The 25286-nt window shown below is 46.6% G+C and overlaps 3 protein-coding genes across 3 annotated transcripts; 2 read left to right on the top strand and 1 right to left on the bottom strand.

The window, feature by feature from the left end:
- Positions 1-3840: 3840 nt before the first annotated feature.
- aebp1b (AE binding protein 1b) lies at positions 3841-15873 on the top strand. The gene is made up of 22 exons (XM_076164758.1): positions 3841-4764; positions 5987-6145; positions 6247-6345; positions 7135-7599; positions 8248-8322; positions 8893-8958; positions 9172-9255; positions 10452-10523; positions 10642-10751; positions 10910-11049; positions 11131-11215; positions 11336-11480; positions 11567-11655; positions 11757-11880; positions 12261-12457; positions 12622-12798; positions 13066-13229; positions 13326-13921; positions 14059-14198; positions 14400-14499; positions 14592-14758; positions 14953-15873. The coding sequence occupies exons 1-22, from the start codon at positions 4521-4523 to the stop codon at positions 15352-15354; spliced, it is 3900 nt and encodes a 1299-aa protein (XP_076020873.1). The 5' UTR covers positions 3841-4520; the 3' UTR covers positions 15355-15873.
- pold2 (polymerase (DNA directed), delta 2, regulatory subunit) lies at positions 15655-20125 on the bottom strand. The gene is made up of 11 exons (XM_076164759.1): positions 19604-20125; positions 19244-19476; positions 19032-19153; positions 18821-18944; positions 17914-18028; positions 17517-17715; positions 17338-17418; positions 16779-16936; positions 16566-16693; positions 16367-16468; positions 15655-16242 (listed from the first exon to the last, which is right to left on the bottom strand). Exons 2-11 carry the CDS (start codon positions 19467-19469, stop codon positions 16082-16084), a joined length of 1416 nt encoding a protein of 471 aa, XP_076020874.1. The 5' UTR covers positions 19470-19476; positions 19604-20125; the 3' UTR covers positions 15655-16081.
- Positions 20126-20256: 131 nt separating this feature from the next.
- Positions 20257-22128, top strand: nono (non-POU domain containing, octamer-binding). The gene has a single exon (XM_076164760.1). It carries the CDS (start codon positions 20400-20402, stop codon positions 21735-21737), a length of 1338 nt encoding a protein of 445 aa, XP_076020875.1. The 5' UTR covers positions 20257-20399; the 3' UTR covers positions 21738-22128.
- Positions 22129-25286: the final 3158 nt, after the last annotated feature.

The following is a 25286-nucleotide window of genomic DNA, read 5'->3' as shown; positions in this document are numbered from 1 at the left end:
TTTAGACAGCCGGAGCCTGACTTCTTGCCACATGTTGAACACACTTATAATTAGTCACATGACAAAGGGTAATTGAAATGTTGGTACAGAGAACAAACATCCAAAATGAAAAACAGTTTTCTTTTCATTCTGGATGTTTGTTCTTTGTACATATGTTATTGTCGGAGGCCGGCAGCAGCAGACCCTGGTCAAGAGAGACTGCAGTATGGAAAAAGACCGGCAGCTACAAGTGACCCAGGCACCGATGGAGCGGCTGCTGGAAGCTGTGCGTCACTACTGCTGGTGGCCGGTGGCTTGTGATGATTCTGCTCATTCTGCTTCTTCTTCGTCACCATGTCTCCTTGAAGTTCCATATCATCCTCACACAGGGCCTGGAGCTCCACTGTGAGACACTGGTACACAGGTGACAGCTGGTGTTGGACAGACAGCCGTAGAGACAGAAACTGGCGCATTGGCCAATGGGGGCGGCCAGTGGAGGCTGTGTGTGATTGGTCGGCATTGGCTGCTGCTCTGGTGACCAGGGGCTTGGCTGCTATGTGGTTGTGCCTGAACAAACGAAGCTTCATCACGTAAAGTGACTTGAACCGTGTGGGCGAGCAGGAAGGGAAGTGATGGTTTGTAAAGACAGAGGGCTGATTGTAGAACATGGAACATGCGAGAGCTCAGGTGATGGAGGAGGAGGGACAGAAAGGACGGTGAGGTGAGAGGAAGAGAGAGAGACAGACTCCCTGTGTCCTGTGCTTCTCCCCCTGCTCATCCTCCTCGTCCTTCATTTTGTGGCTCACTCAGAATGTCTATTGAAGTTTGGCAGCTCAGCCCACTGAAGGAACGCTGCGTTCACTGTGTGGTCGTGTTAAATATCTCGCATAAACATAACAGACGACTTATGTCTGCTGACTTTGCTTTTCTTTCTATTTTGCGTGCTTGCTGAATCAGGACTCATGTGTTGTATTTACTTAATTTTCCTGTATTATCACTCCACTTTTGTCTTTTACACAGCTGGCTGTTGGAGCGAAGAGGACTAATGTCTCTTTTCCTCTCCTTCTATGAGCTTTTGGCCGGGTCGGTAGCTCTTTGTTGCATGGGCTTTGACCTCCTTTAAGCATTTCCACGTGATCTTTCTCCTGCTGTACAAGTAAACCTAACTCGACTTGACTCAGAAGTCTCGGCTGCTTTCCTCCCCGTAAATCCTAACAAGTGTGTTTCTATAAAATCATTTCGCAATAGAACAATGTGCACTATTTTTTTTGGAACCGATCGGAAGAAGGAGGAGACCTTGGTCGTGGGTCAACAACGCTGGGAGTCTTCCAAAGGAATCTTGATGCCGCTGGTTCTACATCTGTGCTTGATCAGCCCGTGGCTCCTGGCCCACGGTGCCAGATGACTCGGCTGTGGTGGACCTGCTGAATCACAGCACACAAAGGATGGAAAATATTTCATCCAGACTTCTTTTTTTTAATCTCTAATCACAGGCAAAAATAACAGTTCCATAAGCTCACTTTCAGATCCTCTAATACCTCTGTCCTGTGCTTGTTTTATGAGGATTCTTCCACATGCATTTTGTGGAGCAAAAGGAGTACAGACCGTTTATCTTCACTTATATCACTCTGACTTTTTCCAGAGCCTAGTTAGTTTTCTAATATGCGCTGTGCATCAGTTCTCTGTCATGGGTGCAGAGTTTAAGTGTCTTGGTGCCCTTTGAGAAGGAGCAGAAAAGAGTTTTATAAATCAGTTTCCATTTGTACCTAGTGAGCCTTCTGGAGCCTTTTTACTCTGGTCTTCCCTCCCCCAACCCCTTCTCCCTCCCTCCCTCCCTCCCTCGCTCTCTGATGTCATTGTTTCCTGCCCAGTCAGTGCTGACGCTGGGCTCAAGGCTCCGTGCAGCACAGATGCTAAACTAATGCATACCTCTCTGCTTATGCTGACCTGCGGAGGATTCACAGACGCAAATAATCGGAAGTCAGATCTGTGAAGATCCAGTCTGGATTTGTCCACGTGCACTGCAGTGTGTTCGTGCTGTGTGTATTCTGTGTATTGGGGGTAACTGGGAGGAGACCGCCGCACAGGCCCAGTACACTGGGGGGAGAACCTGGCAAGGGAGAGGAACATGTGGGGTACTTTGCCTGGCATCCCGCCCCCGTGACCTGGATAGATGATGGAAAATGGATGAACTGACGCTTTACTTTACGCTCCCTACTGTCCTTCCTCAGTCCATAGTCGTGTGAGCAGAGATCACAGATGTGGCCAGCTGGAATGAAATCCACACTACTCATCATGACACATTGTTTAAAGTGCGACTCACACAATAATGTCAACAACAGGCCCAGAGTTCTTCCCCACACTCTCTGATGTTTTTCAGTTTCTACGTGCCCACTGTCACATTGTTTCATTGCAAGTCTTATGTAACACCACGGAGACAGAGTTATTTCTTATCAGGAACAGGCTGTGCTTGCCGTGTGTCATCGGAGTGTGTTATTACCAGGAATTGAGTTGTTGTTTGTGGCTGCTTTACTCTTCCAAGTCTTTTCCATCAGCTCACACAAATGAATCTTTTGATTGCAGAACACAAATTTTGGCCTCTGTCTGTCTTGTGAAACAGGCTGGGGGGATACGGCAAGCACTCCCGTGTGTGTGTGTGTGTGTGTGTGTGTGTGTGTGTGTGTGTGTGTGTGTGTGTGTGTGTGTGTGTGTGTGTGTGTGTGTGTGTGTGTGTGTGTGTGTGTGTGTGTGAGACCGTGGCCCATTTCTGACCTTACTGTAGTCAGAATTATCAGCAGCATTCTTTGCAGCTGCATTCATAAACCCTGCAGATAACGACTGCATGCCGCAAACATTTTCTTAAATTCAAATCCCAATTTCCTGTTTCTCTTCTCTTGGCCAAGACTTAAAACTCCTTATCAAGACAGCGTGGAATGAATTTCTTTGGCAGTTTTGGCCTATGAGTGTGTGTCCATGTGTGCATCAGTCACAGTATCTTGGAACCACAGCAAATCACATAAATCTGAGCAAAAAGTCACTCAGAGGGAAACGTTCTTATGAATCTGCCCCAGACAGCGAGTGGTTAATGGCTCTTTAGTGGGCCGCACAGTGTTTGGATCAGCATTTCTGGCTCATAAACGTCCTCTCACGGTTCAGTGCAGGTGTTGATGGACAGAGGAAAAGAGGAGCCGGGAACGTTAATATCTTTGGACGGAAATGTAACAGATTACCACCAGATTTGGACATTTTCATTGAGATTCTGTCACTTCTTTGTGTTCATTTCTTCACCACCTCAAACCAAAGAAACTGTAAATCCTGATGTATTTTAATGTGTTTTGAAGTTAATGAGATACATCTGGATAGGCAGGCAAGATTAGAGAATGAGTCCACAGAGCAGCAGTGAGTAACTTCCACTGCCTCAAGTGTCTGTGGGAGGATGTGTGTGTGTGTGTATGGGGCAGGGGGGCGGGGGGGAGAGCAAAGAAAACACCAAATCATTCAAGGTTATTATTCTGTCATCTGCGCAAACACTTCTCTCGTTCCTGTGTTTGCTCCTCTGTGGCCCCCCCAAAGCCTCCAGCGTAGCTTTCACTCCAGCAAGCAGAGACTGAGTGAGAGCAGAGGAGACGAGATGGAAAGGGAAAGATACATTCCCAACCAAAACAAGACAGAATTTATGTTCTCCTCCTGCCTGTTCTCATTTTCTTTGAAATCCACTCTGTAACGAATAGTGGTGTTTGGTTTAGTTAACACACACACTCAGCTCCTCTATCCTCCCCTTTACCCCCTTTCTTCCTCCTCCTTATTCTTCTCTCCCCTCCTCCTCTGGCATCAAATGTTCTTCAGGAGTCTCTCCTCTCCTGCTGCTTTGCTCGGCGGCAAGTCTGCGAGTGTCAAGACTAGGCAGAGGAATTCGAGAGGAGCTGCAAAAAGAGCCAAGAAGCCCTTCCACTCTCAGACCTTACCTGTCCTCCCCCGCCCTCTTCCTGGTCTTGTCTGATCCTTGCACCTGTTGTGACTCGTCGGCCAGGTGAAGGGAATCCTCTGGCCTACGCTGTTTGTTCAGCTGACCGTAGCTGCAGGGGCAATTAGGAGACCAGTCTTTACATTGGGCTGGATTGCTGGTTTCTTCTCTCTCTCTCTCTCTGTCTCTCTGTCTCTCTCTCTCTCTCTCTCTCTCTCTCTCTCTCTCTCTCTCTCTCTCTCTCTAACCCACCTCCTTCCTTCCCTCCCCGTCCTTCCCTGCCCCCCTCCCACTACATCTCTGTCTCGCCCAGTCTCTCGCTGCAGTCTCAGCTTGGTCAACACTGTGGCTGAGGGTGTGTGGATTTGCAGAGATCTTTCCCCGTGTGGCTCATGTGGCAAGGACGCAGGAGATGAATACGTAAAGACAAAGGGTGTCATATCATTCTTGTGGATAACCGTGCAGACTCCAAAAGTTGTGGACTGTGGTGGACGGGACGCCTGAGCTGCAGAAGATTTGGGACGAGAGAAAAGCCAAAGAGTTGAAGTGTGTTTGTGCAGCTGGGAGAGTGTCAGATATGGGAGGCCAGACCGTGGTGGTGTCTGTGACTCTGCTGCTGGCCCTGTGCTGCGTGTTGATCCCCAGAGGAGGGCAGAGCGCCGGGGGGCTGCTAGCTCTCCAGCAGCCTGCAAGGGAGAGACAGGAAGGGGCTCCGCTGGGAGACGAGACCCGGGATGACCCTGAGAAGGAACAGGGACTGACGGCGGATCCCGACACGCCGGGTAAGGTCAAGCGGGACGCAGAAGAGGCCGCAGTGGCAGGTGAGTGCGGAGTTTGGTTAACATGCATCGTGTCGGAAAATCACACACACTTATTTAGTCTGTGAGCGGGGGATGAGAGAGTCCAGGCTCTGCCCTGACTCCTGCTGCTTTACAACAGCCGGCGGGAATAAACACAGAAATTGTATGTGATTGGTTCAGAACCCAGAGGAGAAAAAACACACGAGCGTCTCGGAGAAAGATATTTATGACGCAGACTTTCTCCACTGTCTCTAAATGACTAACACTCACTACAGCCACAGAAGAATGGATTCTTAGACCCTTTAAAAGCAGGGCAAGGCTCTTGTCTGCTTTGAGGCAGCGCTCTAACTAAGCTCCACATCTCCAGATGAAAAAGACATCTGTCAGGTCGGGTTTATGCTTTTGTGGTCGTATGTCGGCGAGGCGACGGTGATCTATTTATTGAGCATCATTAAACTGGAATCGCGGTTAATGGAGGACAACTGATGGAAGGAGAGGGAAGTGTTTTCCATCAGACACCAGACGTTGGTGCTCAGGAGGAAATACTGATGGACCTCAAGGAACCACTGAAACACATCTGGCTACCGAGATTTTCCACTTTACTGTATGTTACACTTCTACACTGCAGCGGAGATATTTCTAAATACATTTATGGAGCATCAGTCAGCAGATATTACCAATAAAAACCACTTAGTATAAACTGAGTTACAGATCTGTAAAGTTCAGATCAGATTTAAACATGGAAGATATGAAATGTATAACAACATCCAGAAAATATGAAGGCAACTGTGGAGACGATCACCATTTATATAACAAATTTGAATACTTGTATCCCTTATAGTCTGAAACTACATCTTACTGCTTATAATGTTGCATTTTTAGTTTCTGAATACTTTTTGTAGTATTTCTATGTTTAACAGATTAATTGAATACATCTTGTACCACTGTGCATTAGAATTTTACATTTGGCTTCACATAAGCACTTTGTACAGAAACTATAAATGACTGACTGAAAACTGACTAACTAACTTAATAACTTGGTATATAATTGGTCATGGCAGATATTTTTGTGAGAGGAAATTATTCTATCAATGATTTTTCTCAAAGCGGCTGACAATGTGAATGGACTCTGAGCAAAGGAGGGATGACTCACTGTAATCACACTGTTGCCATGTGTGAGGTTTGCTTTTGGCTTGATGTGGACAAAGCTCTCCTCATGCTCTCCTCATTCATGATATTCCAGGCCGAGTGCGGAGAGCAGCGGAGGAGGGCAAAAAGAAGAAGAAGGACAAAAAGAAAAACAAGGAGCCAAAGGACCCCAGTGCCACCAAGAAGCCCAAAGGTGAGAAGAAGGGAAAGAAGAACAAGACCAAGACCACCACTCTGCCGCCTACGACCACAGGTGAGGACAGAGACACTCATCCTTCAGATCTCACGCACATGACTGAACGCATGTGACTGTCTTCCTGTCTGTTCACCTGTCTGTCTGTCTGATGCCTCTAGCGAGCCCGACTGAGCCACCAACTGAGCCCCCCACAGAGCCCCCCACTGAGCCCCCCGCAGAGCTGTACACAGACTATCCCTACCCTGAGGGTGATGGTGGTGAGTGACACACCTTAATCCGTCCAAATAATCACTTTTAAATGCCAATAATGTGTTTAATTCATACATTTTCTTTACAATGTGCCTAACTTTATCCCAAAGAGTCTCTGTGTTATTTCAATTAATGCTACTAATACTGTTTTATTGAACTATTGGATCAATATCAATGATGTCACAGATTTCTAGTTTTCTTTTTTTAGATTTCTGGTTTGAAAAACATTTTGAATTTGATGAGACCAGCAGGAAAACATAATTGATCTTTCCTTACCACAATCTTTACATAACTGAGGGAGCAGCAGTTATGCAAGACGGGAAAATGTGGCTGACCCTGATTCAGCTCATTATAGTCAGCTCATTCAGTCATTATACTGTGATCGAGTACACACAACACCAAAATTGTGTTTGCATCAGGGAGAAAAGGCTTCAAAAATGTAACAAGAACACAAATCCGGATTAAATGGAAATGGATTAACAAAAACAATGTTTATTATTATTATTATTATTAGTTGGATACTGAAAATACTTAAATTGGTTATGGTTGGTCCTTTTTTGCACTCTCTTTGTGTGTGTGTGTGTGTGTGTGTGTGTGTGTGTGTGTGTGTGTGTGTGTGTGTGTGTGTGTGTGTGTGTGTGTGTGTGTGTGTGTGTGTGTGTGTGTGTGTGTGTGTGTGTGTGTGTGTGTGTGTGTGTGTGTGTGTGTGTGTGTGTGTGATCCTAGTGTTAACTGTGGACACATTATGGTCTGACAGTAGAGCCATCAGCTCATCTTTCTATCTTTTTCTTCATTAGATTATTGGAAATCGGAGGATGACTACTGGGATGCTGATCCCACACCGCCCAGGCCTGACACTCAGACTGAGACCGTGATCACAGACCCACCATACGATGACTGGAAGCCCGAGGAGGAGGATCCAGCTGCTCCTGTAACCGATGGTTACGATGATTATTGGACACAAAAGGAGACGGACCCAGTCGCTCCGGTGACTGATAACTATGATGACTACTGGAAACCAGAGGAGAAGGAGCCAGTGGCCACAGCGACCGATAACTATGATGACTACTGGAAGCCAGACAACACACAGACGGTGGCTCCAGTTACTGATAACTACGATGACTACTGGACGGCGAAGGAGAAAGAGCCAGACGCCCCGGTGACCGACTACGATTACTACTGGAAGGGAAAAGACCCGACGCCTCCTGCCCCAGAGGTTGATGGGAAGGCCGGCACAGATGACGATTACTGGGATGCCACATGTATGTTCACACACGCATTGTAATTTTCTCTGTGGGGAAAACTGAGCATTATGTTATGATGTTATATTATGTAGTTTTGAAGTCTTGCCAGGGTGGGAAGCAACAATTCAACCCAGCAACACAAAATTTTATTTCTGTTCTGTTTGCAGATGTCAGCCACTGATGTCATCATTGGCTGATATCTTGAAATTTGACAAAAACATCTGACAAATATCAGTCTGCTGGCAAAATATGAATCCAAACAATATGACTGAATGAACATTTATCATCCTTTAGAATCTCATTTGCAGGCCTCAGGGTGAGACGCTTTATGATCACTTCGTCTCTCCGGCCTCCAGTCCACTTTAAAGCAGCAGTGGACTGAATGCTGTTTTTCCACATGGATCAGATGCTGGAAACAGTGTGTAGCCTGTTGCTCTGTGGCGCTCTGGACCGGACAGCTCCTGACGCGATAGAATCGACACGTTCTTATTACAGTCTGTTTCCAGCTTACTGTACCACTGCTCCGCCAGCATTTCCACTCATTCACTCACATCCTCCGTCCTGCTTTTTCCATCACAATCTTGAATTACCCCGTCTGCCTGTCCTGTTAACCTGGACTTTAAACAATCTGTCCTTTTACCTTTTTTAATGTCTCCGTCCCTGCAGTCGAGGCCCCGGACAACCTTCCGTTCCCTGACGGCAAAGAGGTCAGCCCTGAGATAGAAGTAGAGACCATTACAGGTAACTGCTGACACTCAAACATGTGAAGACACTTGAAACGCATGTAACCTCCATCAATCAACATGTCAAGCTTCCAATTAAGCAGCTACCAAGTTAAGTATGAGGTGAACTCTGAGGTGGAGTATAGACTTGTATCGCAGAAGAGATGTCCATTCCGATGTTCCCTGAGGGCGGGAGGAGGAGAAGGAGGAGGAATCACGAGTATAACACATGGGAACATTGTTACTACATTATAGCACAAACAGGAGTGGGTGGCTTTGCTTTGTTCCACAGAGTCAACAAAACTTTTTTTTTTTTTTTGTGGTTTTGTTGGGGAGTGAGAAGCCTTTCATCAGATTGCAACTCTGTTATAACGCCTGTAAATGTAAATTAAACATTTAACAACTCTAACTTTAATAGCATGGTAGATGTCGCAGTAGCGTTGTTGTTGCTGAAGAAATTGGGGCTGTGCGAACTCCTCACTGAATGGTGCCAAAACTTTGAAGGTTAAACGATGGAAATGTTCTTAAGTCGCACATTTCTGAGGGAATTTGTGCGTCATCTAAAGTTCTGCCTTTGTCTTTTACACAGAGGAGCCCACAGCTATTCCTCCTGACACGGATACTTGGTATGATGATTATGACGAATACGGGCCGAGTAGGTGAACACTCTCTTACACACACACAACATAGAAGAAATCAATATCTCCCATATTCCAAAGAGATTCAAAACAAACCCCTCCCATGAGCCTTTATGTGACTAACAGCCATGCCCGAATGTGTTAAATTACGCCAATTCTGGCAACAAACTTTATACTGTTTATTACTGTGAACGGACTACATATTCCTTAAATTCTTTCACTTTCCACAGGGAGGAAAGAAGACGGGACGGAAACCAAATGGATGGAGAGGGAGAGAGAGAGAGCGGCGAAGGAGAGAGAGAGGGAGGACAGAGGTAAGGTAATCCAGATGTGGACTCTGCTTTATTTCTTATGTAACGCTTAGTGCAGTCACACCATCATGTGAAACTACACGTGATGCTGTAGCTGTCAGATACCCAGAATGTGACGGCCACGACCCAAGAGCAAGAGGCAATAATGGATAACAGCAGAAAGGCAGGAAAGGTCCCAAGCTGGAATCAAAGGGAGGAGATTGGGTTTGCATGGTCGCCCTATGGATCTCGTTTTTATTATAAGAAAATGCAGATGTGAATTTTTTTCCACCTACGCCTGTTTTCCATAATGTGCACAGCCGGGACAAGAGTTCATCCCTTCAAAACAAAATGGAGATGAAGCTTAAAAAACTCCGGAAATCTCCTTTAGATGTTAGATTTCACGGAGATGCTTTGACATGAGAGCAGAGGGGTGAAAACATGCAAGTATTCCAAACACGTTAAGTGTTTCTCTGCCACGTCTTCATATCTGTGAGCTGTGTGTGTAGTGAGGTTAGCCACTGGCTTAGACGCCTGGAGTGGTGATATATGACAATGTGGAGGCTAGTGTCAATAGGGCACATCCTGTGTGCGTGGCTGAGCGCTTCCTGAGTTCGACATGGACACAATCTGCTTACACAAGAAACTTAACAGCTCCTGAGATTTGACACAATAGAGTATAAAAGACACAAAAGCAGATGTGTGGATCTGTTCATCCCCGGTTGTCTATATATATATATATGTGATGTGTGTGTGTGTGTGTGTGTGTGTGTGTGTGTGTGTGTGTGTGTGTGTGTGTGTGTGTGTGTGTGTGTGTGTGTGTGTGTGTGTGTGTAAGCATGCAAACATACAACATGTTCTACACTGCCGACGTCTGTTACACACACATGGCTGGCAGCTGCACTATCAGCAATACAATATGTCAATGTGTCACATGGATCAATCTGACAGCTGCTGTGATTTACATTTAAAGCATCAGGACGATCTGAGTCTGATCCTTGTGTAGCCAGACTCAGGAGGGAAACAACATCTGGGATCTTTTATTCGCTGCACTCTGCACCCCCACCCCCCCTCTCCCCCCGGGGTCCTGTGAGGAATTCTCTGGGATTAGTTTTTTTGCATATGAATTCCCGGACACATTTTTTTGGGCAGAAAAGCAGAGAAAATTCCTCCAATGTGTTGTGATTTGTTTCATGCTAAGTCTGTTGTTGTGATCTCAGAGAGAACAGAGAAACTGAAGGAGGCAGAGGAGCGGGCGAGGAAGAGGCCGCGCATCTTCAGAGAGCCAAAGAGTAAGTCACATTCAGCGTACTCTCTGTGCATACCTCATCATCAGCCTTCCTTCATTAGATTAGCTCATAAGTTATGTGCATCATCTGATTGTATTTCTTGGATGTGTCTTGCTGGCAGAATGTCCTCCGCTAGGGATGGAGTCTCACAAGATTGAGTCAGACCAGCTCTCTGCCTCTTCCGTGTCTCAGTATATATTTTCTCCTCAGAGGGCACGCCTCAACATGCAGGTACACATACAACCGGCCAGAACACACACTTATACACACTGCCAGGCTTCAAAATAAACACCTGCTCTCACCTATCTTTTGGAAAATAATCGTCATATCAAAGTGCTGCTTCCTTTAGATTCTATTTCACTTCACCGGCCCGTTCTTGTCACACATAGGGCTCTGACACTGAAGACAATGAGAGAGGTGGAGCGTGGTGTGCAAGCAGCGAGGACAAGATCCACTGGTTTGAGATCGACGTCCGCAGGGAGACGGAGTTCACTGGCATCATAACGCAGGGACGAGACGCCTTCAACGAGTAAGACAAGAACACATTCTAACACAAGCACACAGTCACTCCATTCCTTAACATGTCTGCTGTGTCTCATCTTTGTCTCAGGAGCGACTTTGTGACGTCCTACTTCCTGGCTTTCAGTAATGATAGCAGAGAGTGGACGACCATTCATGATGGATACGCTGACTGGGTGGGTTATGATGAAGGGCGATCACTTCCAAGAACATTTACTGCAACATATTCTCCTCTTCCCTGTGTTTACTCCTTGTTCTTCCTCTTGTTCTTCCTCATGTCCTCCCCCTGGGCTCAGCTCTTCTTTGGAAACAGCGATAGAGACACACCCGTGATGAATCAGTTAGCAGAGCCCGTCCTGGCCCGTTACATCCGGATCATCCCTCAGAGCTGGAATGGCTCCCTGTGTATGAGGATGGAGATCTTAGGCTGCCCCCTGCCTGGTCAGTCTCACACACTAACACACACACACACACAGGCACAAATGCTGAAAACACACTGCTGACATTTGTCCTGTTCTCTCTCACAGATCCAGCCCAGGTTCAGTTCATACAAAATGAAGTGACGCCAGTGGACTATTTGGAGTTCAAACATCACAGCTACACAGAAATGGTTTCAGTGAGTATCTCCACATCGGGCTGCCCCTTATTTTCAACATCAACATTTATCAGTATTTACACATATCCCTATTTAATGTTTCAACCATTCCATGTGTGCAGTTGATGAAGTCTGTGAATGAAGAGTGTCCCAACATCACCAACGTCTACAGCCTGGGCCGCAGCTCCAAGGGGCTGGAAATCCTGGCCATGGTCATCTCTGCCAACCCCACTGAGCATGAAATAGGTGGAGATGGTTTTACTGGGTCATAAAACAGGCGGAGGGGAATGTTTTGTTTGTCAGTGAGCTTGCTGATATCAAACTTCACTGGGTTTCATCCTGTTACCTCCGATGTTACGATGCATCGCAGCCCCATAGTTTGCAGGCCCAAGCTAATATTAGACTGCCTGGAGAAATTATTTATCTCTCAATGTCAGGGATGAAATCCAGATAGCATTTTTCAGAATAATGTCTTGTCAAAATCGTGCCGCCTAAGTTAAAGCCGACAACTGCAGATGTTTGGGCACCACAGACATCCAGTGAATCCTAATAAGCACCAGGTGAAGTCAGCAGATTGTGGTCGATAGACAAACAATTACAGTTCTGTCTGACTGTCTCCTCCCCAGGTGAGCCAGAGTTGCGCTTCACAGCAGGTCTTCATGGAAACGAGGCGACGGGACGGGAGATGATTCTGCTCCTGATGCAGTACCTGTGCAAAGAGTATAAAGACAGAAACCCCAGAGCCCAGCGGCTGGTGAACGGAATACGCATCCACTTGGTACCCTCGCTCAACCCCGACGGACACGAGGAAGCCTTTGAAATGGTCAGTGATCCTTTAAAAACCATTGATTCCTTCTTTATTAGCAGTGTTGTGGAAAAACAGAAATGGGAAATAACAGGAAATACCAGTGATTCATGTTGTTTGTGGTTAGGACTGATCTGGCAGTGTGGCTCCATGAATCTCTGTTTACAATCTCTCCTCTGCAGGGCTCAGAGCTGAGCGGATGGACCACCGGCCATTATACTGATGAGGGCTACGACATCTTCCAGAACTTCCCAGATCTGAACAGCATCCTATGGGACGCTGAGGATAAGGGCATGGTGCCCAAACTCACCCCCAATCATCACGTGTCCATTCCAGAGAACTTTATGGCCAACAGCTCGGTAAACAGAGTCTTTGTGACCTCCAGATCTATTAAAAATGTATTACTGCTCCTTGTGGCGATGCAATAATTTGAAAAAGAAGCTAAACAATAATTTAGTCTGAGACGTCCTCATGGTGCAGATGTAAAGAATGTTTGTCCTCTCACAAATATGCTTGTGCTTGATACTGTAAACTTAAAGGTGATTATAGTGATCTCACGTGGATTTACACTCTGCGACTACTCTGTGATTGTGCTCCATGAGTGTCTGTTCCCTGTCTTGATCCAGGTCGCTGTGGAGACCAGAGCCATAATCTCCTGGATGGAAAGCCATCCATTTGTGTTGGGTGCAAACTTCCAAGGTGGAGAGGCGGTTGTGACGTACCCGTATGACAGCTATCGCCTCAACAAGCCAGCAGAGAGCGCCAAGCCCCACAGCCGCCAGAAGAGACAGTACGGCGGCTCCTCTTACTGCTTATTTTCTTTCCCTCTTGTTTCTCCATCAATCTTCCAAAATGACACACATTTATGTCAAATCTTCCATGACAGGTATGAGGAAGAGGGCTTCGATGTGACAGAGTGGGGAAGAGGCTACCACGAGGAGCCCGAGGAGGACTGGAGAGGCAGAGGATACGGCCAGCCTGAGGAGGAGTGGAGGGGGCACGGATACGACCACGGGCAAGACCGCGGATACGACCGAGGACATGACCGTGGGTATGACCGCGGGTACGACCGAGGTCACGACCGTGAACACGATCGAGGATATGACCGCGGGTACGACCATGGGTATGATCGTGGACAGGATCGTGGGTATGATCGTGGACATGACCGTGGACAGGATCATGGATATGATCACGATAGCGCCCGTGGTTATGACCATGGTTACGACAACAGCCACAACCAGGGCTATGGCCACAGAGAGGAAGAGGAGGACGACCGAGGGCGAGACGGCGGCTACCAACATGGCGACTCCGAGGATGAGCTGCGAGTGGTGGCAGACGAGTCTCTCTTCAGGTGGCTGGCTGTCTCCTACGCCTCCACACATCTGACCATGACACACAACTACCGAGGCTCCTGCCAAGGAGACAGTGCAGCAGGGGGGCTCGGGTTTGTCAATCGGGCCAAGTGGAGGCCCATCGCAGGCAGTAAGTCCTGCCCACTTTCCCCTTACCAGTTACACAAGCAGTCGACAGCTGTCTGCATATTTATACGACACACCCTGGTGGACAATGTGTGCAGTGCAGGTTCTGAGGTTAACGTGTGTGTGTGTCTCTCTCTCTAGGTATGAATGATTTCAGCTACTTACACACCAACTGTTTTGAATTATCCATATTCCTGGGCTGCGATAAGTTCCCTCATCAGACTGAACTGGCCCGTGAGTGGGAGAAGAACAGAGAGGCTATGCTCATCTTCATGGAGCAGGTCAGACACACACACAGACACACAAACACACAGACACACAGACAGACCTGCTTAATTCACGATGAGCCAACACATGTTAGTAACCTACTAAAGTGAAGGTATTTGACAACATTGTACAAAAAAAAACACAATTACAGTAAAGAACTCTTGTTATGAACATTGTTCCACCGTTGTCTTGAACTCTTCCTCTGCTGTTACCAGGTGCATCGTGGCATTAGGGGTATTGTGAAAGACGAGCAAGGGAACCCCATCGGGAACGCCACCGTGTCTGTAGAGGGAATCAACCATGACATCACCACAGGTCAGCATGCAGCTCAAAACAGCCCAAGACCTTCATTCTCTTGCATTAAGAGACATAATACATCACTCTCTGCCCCGTATTCCATTTCACAGCTCCATCGGGGGATTATTGGCGCCTGCTGAACCCGGGCGAGTACCGCGTGACAGTGCGAGCTGAGGGCTTCGCCACAGTGACCAAACTCTGCGTGGTTGGTTATGAGTCGGGAGCTACAGCCTGCAGCTTCAACCTGGCCAAGTCCAACTGGGATCGCATCAAACAGGTGAGCCGGTGCTGCATTCTCAGGACTTCGTGCAAACAATTTGTTGTCTGGCTCCCATCATCAACTTTGCATTAGATGTGTCGCCTACATCATCCAGCATGACACACCACCACCGCTGCTGCTCCCCGTTTCCACCTCTCCATCTGCTGCTTTGGAACTGATGAGATGTGTGTTCTCTCCCAATTTGTCTGCAGATCATGGCCCTCCATGGAAACAAGCCAATTCGCTTGATAAGCCACGGTAACAGCAGAACACAGCACTACCCAATTGCGAGTAACAACAGGCACGTGGGTGTGAGCAACAATAGACTTCCTGCGGATCCACAAGTCCGTCGTGAGCGCCTGAGGAGGCTCAAAATAGCACGTCTGCGACGCCTACGGCAGCAGCGACAGATGAGGTCAACAACGTTACCCCCTACAACGTTACCCCCTACAACGTTACCCCCTACAACCATTCCAACTACAGTCCTCCCCACAGAGAGCACCACATCCTGGTACGACACGTGGTTGATAGGAGAGGGACTATCTTCAACGCCAGGCGGGTTCACGGACTCTATCCTGGATTATAACTATGAGTACAAGATCGATGACTATTAGCACTCAAAACGTGTCAGTAAGATGTTTGCATCTGTCCTCTCACACTTGTAGGCCTCACCTGTCAAGTTCTGCTTGGGCAGGTTGACTAAGGAAGTCAAAAAAGATGATGTACAAGCTATGGGAATGTTTTCCAAATTCAAAGTCAGGACATTTACAGCAACATGTGGAAGGTTTTATTACTTACATATTTTAAAAAATGCCTCTTCACTGAAATGGGCCCATTTATCTGTTCGATACACATTGAAAGCTCACACAGGAGTTTGGGGGTCATTATGTATCTGTTTTATGAGTGCATTCTGCTTCATAAAGAGGTTCACTGAGGGTGTCTATCAAGACAATCCGTCACAAAAGTTGAATTATTTACATTGTCTGTATCCATGTCGGAAATACTTACAGAATGAGCAGTCACTAAACGTTTGTTTGGAGTGAGTGAAAGCAGAGACGCGTGTTCTGTCACATTCCCTCAGGAATGGCTGAGGTATGAAGCAGTGTTTCTAATAAAGGCTTGTTCATACACAATGTGGGACTTCTCTTCTTTCAGTGGCTTTGTAAGTGCGACATGTTGTCAAAGACTGATATAAAAAAATACATGGTGAGAAACCTTTATACTGGCAAGTGGAATAATACATCAAGTTTGTAGAATACTGAACATCAGATTGTAGCTCATGATTGTTCTCTGGTTGATCAATATGCATGAGGAGTGTCTGTCAAATATTTCTATGCGCTCTTAGTGGCTGACGTTCATCTCGCTCTCGTCGTCATCGTCCCCGCAGAAGGCGGACACGCTGATCGACTCACACTCCAGGGTGCGTAAGTTGACCAGACACGCCTTTTGGGTGCTGCTGAACTCTGGGACGGTGACCAAGAGGACTTCCTGACCTGTAGGACCTGGACAACAACATACAAAAGGTACTTACACAACTTTGACAAAGCATCCTTAAGTAACTCAATGTGTTGAAATACAATTAGAGACCAACTGTATAGCATCAAACAAATCGTATCATACACTGACCTTTAATGAGCTTAGACTCAAATGAAGGAGCATTTCCACTGAAGTACACATGGGGACACTCCTCCAAAATGAAAGGGTCCGATTGGTAAAACGGGTAACAGCCTGGCATCGTACACACACACACACGCACAAACAGTATTAATAATTGGAGCCGACATTACATTCAGGGGCAATAACTCTATGGACTGTTAAATCTCACCCAGAGTATCCGGTGCCGTCGGGGCGAGGTGTCTCAGCCGGAGCGTTTCCTCCAGAATATCCAGGTGGCTGTTCATGCTGCTGTACCTCTGGATGTCACACACGTTCTGACCCGACGTGCCCAGGAACCTTGAGGGAGGAGAGATGCGGGTCAAACACGCCTGCGCCTCATGCAGGGACTGAGGGCCGATCGTGTGCATGTGGCGTCGCTCACCTCACTCCATCCACATTAGCCTGGTATGGGTTGGTGGTCAGATGTAGTGTGGGGTAGACGGAAGACAAGGGGAACATGCAGCGGTGCAGAGGCTGCTGTGGCAGGGTGTAGTTGGTGGGGTCGTACTGGCCCGGCATTACATCCACTGGGACAGAGGCCTGGATCAGAAGGAGGGAGGTGTAGAGATTTAGAAGTGGCCTCCACACAGATTTTTGTCTGTACTTCTGCCTTCTATCACGTTTTTCTCTCACTAAGTCCCCAACCGTTATTATGTTTGGAATGTTAGTTTGGTCCACAAGTAGGGCTGAAAATATTTACCACATAAGCAAATCAAAAACATATTTGTGTCAATTTTGGGTGGAAACAACAATCCAGTTGATGTCTTGTATATTCCAGTAGAGGGCAGCAGCCACAACTCTTCAACTGGTGTAGGGTGCATCATGTCCTGCACGTCAAACCATCAGTGATTTAAAGAAATATTGGCACTAGTCTACAAATTTAGTCCTTTCTCATATATGAGACGGTGAGAGCCTGATAGCTATAATGCATGTTGACTCACCACCAACTGAACGAGCAGCTCATCTAGCAAACGAATGGCCTCCACGCTTCCTGCCTGAGTCTTCTTGGTGAGGTATTTGGGCTGGAGAAAGATATGATATGGTACAATTAATCATGTCTCCTCCTCTTTAGCAACAATAAACAATATATTAACAACCAAGTCGTCATTGTCTTCATCACCTTCGTCGATGCCTCCTTGTCCTGGGTGTTTTGGCTCAGGAGGTTTCCAGCCAGTAGGACCCTGGAAATAGTTGCTGCGCCGCTCTGCTCCCCCTGGTCGCCTAGCTGACCTGTTACCATGTCAACCAGCAACTGCAGACCCAGCATGCTGTCGGCGTCGCTACTGCCAAGGCCAAGTCCCGAGGCCAGGAGCACAAATCTGGGCAAAGTCAAACGAGCTAAATTACAAAGATAGATTCTCAACATATAACATGTGATTTAAACTCTGTGTGTGTGTGTGTGTGTGTGTGTGTGTGTGTGTGTGTGTGTGTGTGTGTGTGTGTGTGTGTGTGTGTGTGTGTGTGTGTGTGTGTGTGTGTGTGTGTGTGTGTGTGTGTGTGTGTGTGTGTGTGTGTACCTGTCAGAGCCGAGCACAGGTCTTGCTGTCTGGGACGGGAGATCAGCCATGCAATATTCCTCGACGGTGAACTTCCCCTCATTCTTCTCCGCTCCATAAACAGCTACAACGCTACCTAGAGAGAGGAAAGGGGGTGCGGTCAATAACAGGAGGGCCGAGAAAAGGGGTGTGGTCATATACAGGACGACCAAGAAAAGGGGTGTGGCCTGATGATGTATTTGACGACATCCTTTCAAGTGTCTTTCATGTAATCAACACAGAGGAGGCGGAAGAGCTACTTCTCGGTGAAGCAGGTAGAAGAACATATTGAAGCAAATCACATTAATATGTCCAGTAGCTCATATTGTTTCAGTTATTTTGGTCTATTTAATGAGATTTGTTTTATTTTGTTCCTTTGCTCTGTGACTTTTGTATTTCCTACAGCGACACTTGCATTTGTGCTGCATTTCTATGTCACTTTTCCTTTTCTACATCTCTTTTGTAACATACCTTCTAATTGGTCACATGTGGAACTTTACGCAGGTGTATCAGGTTGGTATAATCAACCTCACCCCCACCCCGCTGGGGCCCTGAGGACCTGCAGACATGTTCTATTTTGTCACTCCTGCCCATGGAATAACAACTTTTTTATATATTTTCACTTGAGACAGAGCTCAATGAAGCTTGGGTAAGAAGTTCTTTCAGTGCTGCAAGATGTTACCTGAGGGGACCAAATCTGGTAAGTAGGTACTGAATTTGTCTTCAGTCAAAATCAATGCATGTTGTCCTAGTTTGTTATTTTTGTACAACTCACAGGGAACGTTTAAGTTGTTGCTTTCACACTTGCTCACATATGTATCAGGCTGTCAAGTGTCATAGAGCCTTTGAGTTTGTTATCCATGTATCTGATGATGGATGATTTCCTGACCTGTGACACACCTGGCCGTGTCAATTTTGCCCTCCAGTTTGATCCTCTGGAGCTCATCCTCCAGTATGAGCTCATCCGTCTCACTGATGTATTTGGTGCGCGCAGGTTGAGGCAAAAGGTTGTGCTGGAGGGGGGTAAAACAGATGAGAAAGTGATCAAGCTGAATCGATCTGGTCTGGATTCAGCCGGTGAACTCTGGGTTCCTGCTTACCTCATCACTGATCTCCTTCAGAATGGAGGGTTGCAACTCCATACGCTTGAACAATGTTCCTACAATGCAACACTGCTCTCCTGTCTGAAGATCACACAGATTCCTCATGTGCACATCTGGTCCTGTGTGACAAATGTAGAGACACACAAGTAAATAAATGGAAACACAGATCAGATGTCAGCAGCTTTTCGTGTTGAGTATCCAAAGCTCACCCCACTTCTGCTGGGCCCTCTCCGTGAGCAGGGCTCTCATCTGCATCAGGCGCGCTGCATAGATGTGAGCATACTGCCGATTGAAATTTCGCTCCCCGATTTTGAAGCGCTCGGAGCAGGGACTGTAGGCCGGCAGCACCCGCTCAAACACCGGACCCTGGTCCTCCGCGCCCGGCCGGCGGAGCAGAGAGGAGCTCTCGTTCTGGGCGCTCAGGTGGGAGAACATGACTGTCCTGATTTGGGGACAGGTCCGGTTTTTAGCACGAATGTTAACTGTCACAGTATAGTGTTTATTTACTCTGATCCTACAGCCGGGCAGGAGGGTCTTCACTATTAAACAAACACACTTAAAGATCTTACCTTGGCAGACGAGACGCGAATCCTGGCTGTTGGAGAGTTGTAAGATTTCTTATTTAACGTCTCGTGTCAGAGAAAGAGTCAAATCCCGCGAAATCAACCATTCGGTCTCGCCTGTGTTTACATCACGTTCTCGCGAGAATGCGGGAACAAAATTACAACCAATCGTGGCCTTTCTCAAACCGTCAGTTGGCGTTAGTAAAAAATAATTTACGATGACTACTGAATACAAATGATCAAATTTAGCGGAGAAAATGGCGTGAAAATAAACGTAACGCCTACTAGTCAGCGTTAGTTTTTTTCGTACCCGAGATTCAATAAAAAGGAAAGTGATTGGTCCATCGTTATCACGTTACAATGAAAACAAAAGTCCTACTTTTCTGGGTACGTTCTGTTTTCACGAATATGGCCCTATAGTTTTGTTAAAGCTACGTAATCCCAATCCCTTTCGTTATCATAAGGGATTGCCCACCCTGAAGTTTATATATTTTGAGTATAAAGATTTGTTCAATTCCGGGGGTTCCTAATACTACTTTCTCATTGGTTCTAGACTTCTCGGCCGCCCGCCTTATTGTCGAAACTGGGGTGGTGATGAATAACGCATCCAGCTGCGGGTCTCACGTCGCACCGTAAACACGTCATCGATTTACACAATGTCGCGTTTATTGGTCACAATAGCGTCGCAGTAGCACGCAGCTTCGCCATTTTCGCAGCTCTTTGTGCGCCGCTTGCTAACAAGAGTTTGCGGGTTTTTATTGCGCTATTCCACCGCTTTGATATTTGTTCGCTTCCAAAAAAAATGCAAGGTAATAGAGGCCCTCAGCAGAACCACGGCCCTGCACGCCAAGGCGGCCCGGGGGAGCAGAAAATGCCCGGAGGAATGAACACAAACGGGCAGCAGCCAGAGTCAATGGAGCAGCAACCCAACCCGAACGAGGCCTTAACATTAGACCTGCAGAGCTTCAGGAAGCCCGGAGAGAAAACCTTCACCCAGCGCAGCAGGCTGTTTGTGGGAAACCTTCCCACGGGGGTGACCGACGACGACCTGGAGAAGCTGTTCGCCAAATACGGTAAAGTCAACGAGATCTTCATCAACAAGGAGCGAGGCTTCGGGTTCATCCGGCTGGAGACGAGGATCATCGCAGAGATCGCCAGAGCCGAGCTGGATGACACCCCGTTCAGAGGGAGACCGATCCGGGTGAGGTTCGCCACACACGGGGCGGCTTTAACTGTAAAGAACCTGCCCGAGTTCGTGTCCAACGAGCTGCTGGAGGAAGCCTTCGCTGCGTTTGGGCAGATCGAACGCGCCATAGTGATTGTGGATGACCGGGGCAGACCTACAGGCAAAGGACTGGTGGAGTTCACCTCCAAGCCTGCAGCCAGGAAAGCTTTGGATAAATGCAGTGACAGCGCCTATCTCCTCACAGCCTTCCCTCGACCTGTTACAGTGGAGCCCATGGAGCAGTTTGATGAGGAGGAGGGACTCTCAGAGAAGCTCATCAACAAAAACCAGCAGTATCACAAAGAAAGGGAGCAGCCACCACGGTTCGCCCAGCCAGGCAGCTTTGAGTACGAGTATGCTATGCGCTGGAAGGCTCTGATGGAGATGGAGAAGCAACAGTACGACATGGTGGACCGCAACATGAAGGAGGCCCAGGAGAAGCTGGAGACAGAGATGGAGGCGGCCAGACACGAGCATCAAGTGATACTCATGAGGCAGGACCTGCTGAGGCGCCAGGAGGAGCTGAGGAGGATGGAGGAGCTCCACAGCCAGGAGGTGCAAAAGAGGAAACAGGCAGAGATCCGGCAGGAGGAGGAGCGCAGGAGGCGAGAGGAGGAGATGAGGATGCGCAATGAGGAGATGAAGAGGCAGCAGGAGAGCTTCAGAGGAAACTTCCCTGAAAACAGGGAGCAAGACATGAGGATGCAAATGGGAGGCCACGGGATGCCCATGAACAGAAACTCCATGGGTGGGAACGCTGGTCCAGCTGGTAATAACAACATGGCGGGTGAGAATCCTGCCCTGATGCAGGGGGGGCCAGGAAACCCCAACATGCCCGGTGGGGGGCAGGGGTCCTTCCCCAGAGGCTTCCCTGGCCCGGGGGACTTTGGACCCAATAAGCAGCGTAGATTTTAAGGCCTCTTCCTCTCTCTCTCCTGTTCACACCCACTGTATTTTCTGTATCTTCAAGTTCGGATAGTGAGCACATTACTTTTGAACTTTTGAAAAAAAAAAAAAACCTTTCTGCTCTTTTTTTTACTTTTTTATTTTGTTATTGCCTTAGGACAATATTATGAAATGTCTGAAAGTAACCCATGTGACCCTCTTTGTTTCTCCCATGAATGTGTATTTCTTAGGGATAGTTTTTGTCCTGATGTGTTTCTTCTCTGGATTCTAATCATGATGCCCCTTACAGTTTTGTTTTATTCAAATAAGAAAAACACTTTGAGATTGTTTGGTCATGGCATCATATGTTTAAACGGCCCATCAAGCTAAATGCTTTTCAATAAATAAAACCTCCATGTCATCCCTGTATGCATCATTGATTGTCAGCGTTGTGTATCACCTGTGGCCAGTCGGTCTCTTATCACTGCTGTCATTTAATCTGAGCCACTGATGACGTCATGACCTGAGTTCCCCCCAAAGGACCCTCTCAATGTTGTGGCAGAGTGAGAATTATCAGGAAAAAAAGCTGTTTGGTAATAGAAACTTTTTGTCAGTTGTGTTACTATCCCAGCTTCATTGTTATCTGACTAAGCTGAATTAAAGTGAAGTAGTTTGATATCTCTTAGCTGCAGTCGTCAGGTGTAAGTCTAGCAAAGAAAGGCTGAAAACATGATGTGCTCGCTGCTCCTCTATAACACTGGAGATGAGCTCTGACCCACACGCTGGCCGACTCTGTGCACCACCTGCTGAGCTCCAAAGCAGTTTCAGATGCGCTGAAACTTACTGCCTTGGTTATAAAACAAACACACCTTAAGCTATAGTCATACTTGTGACATAAACACACTAACTGGGAATGTTGCAGCATTACAAATATCTCCTGTTGTTGTGTTTTCATGGCGAATTCAAACAGTCCCGAGTAAACCAATCAGTGAATCCGCTCGTATCAACGTGGTCAATACAGCCTTAGTTACTCAGTGACTTGAGTCAAGAGGACATCTAGTGGTAAGAGACAGTACTTGGTAACTGCCACTGGTCCAGGTCATGGTGACTCGAGGAAACCCTGCATATCTACACAGTGACAACAGGCAGGGATCAGTCTGATAGCAGAAGAAACCGCTCCCTCCCTTTGGGAAGGGGACAGATTACAGTGGATGAGACATTTCAGGATATTGGCTGTGACTCAAAGGAAGAAGTGTTTGAAATGCTCAGGGAGTGGAAGTATGAAGAAGCTGGTCTGATGTGTTTATTAGCCTCAGACTTTTGTCTTGTCTCAGATGAAAATACAAAATGTCACAGCGTTTGCGAAAACTATATAAACTATAGTTGGCTCTGTGTGTAGACCCGGTGACATGAGTGTCTTGGTCAGATCTGTGTCTAATAGAGCAGCTAAACAGGTTCTCCACACAGACAACGTAGCTGGATGGAGTTAGAAACCGAACTATGACCCATATTTTGTAAACATGCCGATGCTTCACCCTCATCCATGTTAAAGTTCATGCATCCCAAACAAGCCTACATGTTTGGAAAAGCGATTTGAACTCTCAGTCCTGATGTTATCATTGATCTGTGCCAAGTCATCTGTGTTTGTGTTTCATCTGCTTTAGTCCTGAATAGAGATGAACCCTGCACAGAAACTCTGGTTTGTAAACATGGGCACAGTTTAGGGCACATATGCAAGATGATGTGTTGATATCCGAAGGGCTTCATCACTCCAGCGTTTCAGCAGCGTCATAGTTTCATATAATCTTCCTGTCGCTTGGGGGAGGGCCTCTGCACAGCACAAAGAGACAATCGGATTGCTGAACTTGTATCCTGGTGTTGACTGACCTCTAAACAGCTTTTAGATAATTCTTGATTCCTGCTGATATGACAAAGCAACCGATGAACGTTGCAGATCTCTGGGGATCCCAATCTCCATCACGCACAGGTTTTATATCCTCTCAGCTGATAATGGAGAACCTTTCCCTTTTCCTTACCCTTAACCTGTGTCGGAGTCCAAAACCGTTGAGATAATCAGCTTTGCTCGACCAGGAAGCACAATACACCCTCCATAATTTATGATTGATAAGGACTTTACCATAAAGAGGGTAAAGTTTGTGTTATCTGTGTGTCAGATCAGTGTGTGCTGCAGTGAAATGGTAATGAGAGGTACTTTAAGCCACAGTCACCGGGAGAACACAGAAGAGATGATCAGCTGCAGCAGTTTATGCAAGGAGGTTGTTTTTATGTGGATCATTAAATTTTACATCAATGTTGTTTGCTCGTTCCTTATCAGCAATCAATCATCTGTTATAAAAAACACTTTTATTTCCTGTCCCAATTCAGAGAGGACTGTTTTGAGTTTGACAACATGCTTAATCATTTGTTTAAATGATGAAATATTTGGTGATTTCTCTATTAAAAAGGTTACTCCTCGAGGGACTGTACAGTGTCATTGTACAGTAACAACACCTGGCTGAGACCTGCTGTGTGTGTAAACTGCATTCAAACCCAATCATTTAAAAGTGTAGAATTAATGTACATAAAGAGAAGTATGATCAAAAGTCTACCAATCTATTTATTGAAAGATTATTCAAATAGGGACAATGTAAAATATATAAATAGCAGCATTGGTTTATACCAGATTCATGGTCTCTAGCTGATTGCTTTTGTCAAAATAGTGAAGAGATAAAAAAGACGCAAGTAAGTGTTATTTAACATATAAGTGAGCATATCGATCCATGTACGTTTCACCAACTCAATGGCAAATGAAACCATAAAATTTGAATTAAATCATTGTGCACCTTCGCCCCGTTGGCTCCGATACTCCTGCGGCACGGCGGTGGTGCCATGTTTGTGGGGTTTATCTCAGCCCTGGCCTTGAACTGTGATAAGATCTGTAAGGCAATGTAAATTACGCTGTTACTCTCAGATTGAAAGATGTGATCAGGGAAGCTCCTCTGCATGCTGACTTGGCATGACTGACTGCTACTGTGTTAAAGACAACAAAAAACACATTTGGGAACATTTGTAGATCCTCTCTATACAAAATCACACAGAATCCTCTACATAACCCAGAAAATGATATTTAGCATTTACATTCAAGCCTGCTGTAACCCTCACCCTCAGCACAGACTGGATCACCTCCACCTGATGACCTCCACCTTGGCAACTTAAAAGAAAACCTTTGTGCTGCTGGCTATGAACAAGCTTCATTGTAACAGAGCAGCTGGTATTTGTATCTGTCTTCTGTTGACAATGTAAATGTGTTTCCCAAAGTGGCTGTGTAGAGCTGAAGGACACAGCAACAAGTTGAAACACATTCAACTTAAAAAAAAAAAAAAACTTTTCTGTGATTAATCTGTTTTACTCCACTTATGTCTGTATATCTACTTTACCTATCTCTTTGTCTCTAGAAATTCTGGAGTTTATCCCAGTTGTACTGCCGTGTTTTTCTTGAATGTGCACAGCTGAGGCAGAACACCTCTGATTTCAAACCTCCTTCATGTTGGAGAGGTCAAAGTCTGAGGGAGCCAAATC

Source organism: Genypterus blacodes, unplaced genomic scaffold (genome assembly GCF_046128005.1).
Source record: "Genypterus blacodes isolate CSIRO-AG114 ecotype Tasmania unplaced genomic scaffold, CSIRO-AGI_Gbla_v1 ptg000138l_1, whole genome shotgun sequence".
Classification (NCBI taxonomy): domain Eukaryota; kingdom Metazoa; phylum Chordata; class Actinopteri; order Ophidiiformes; family Ophidiidae; genus Genypterus; species Genypterus blacodes.
Note: the sequence above shows the minus strand (reverse complement) of the source record. Positions and strands in the feature narration are given on the sequence as shown.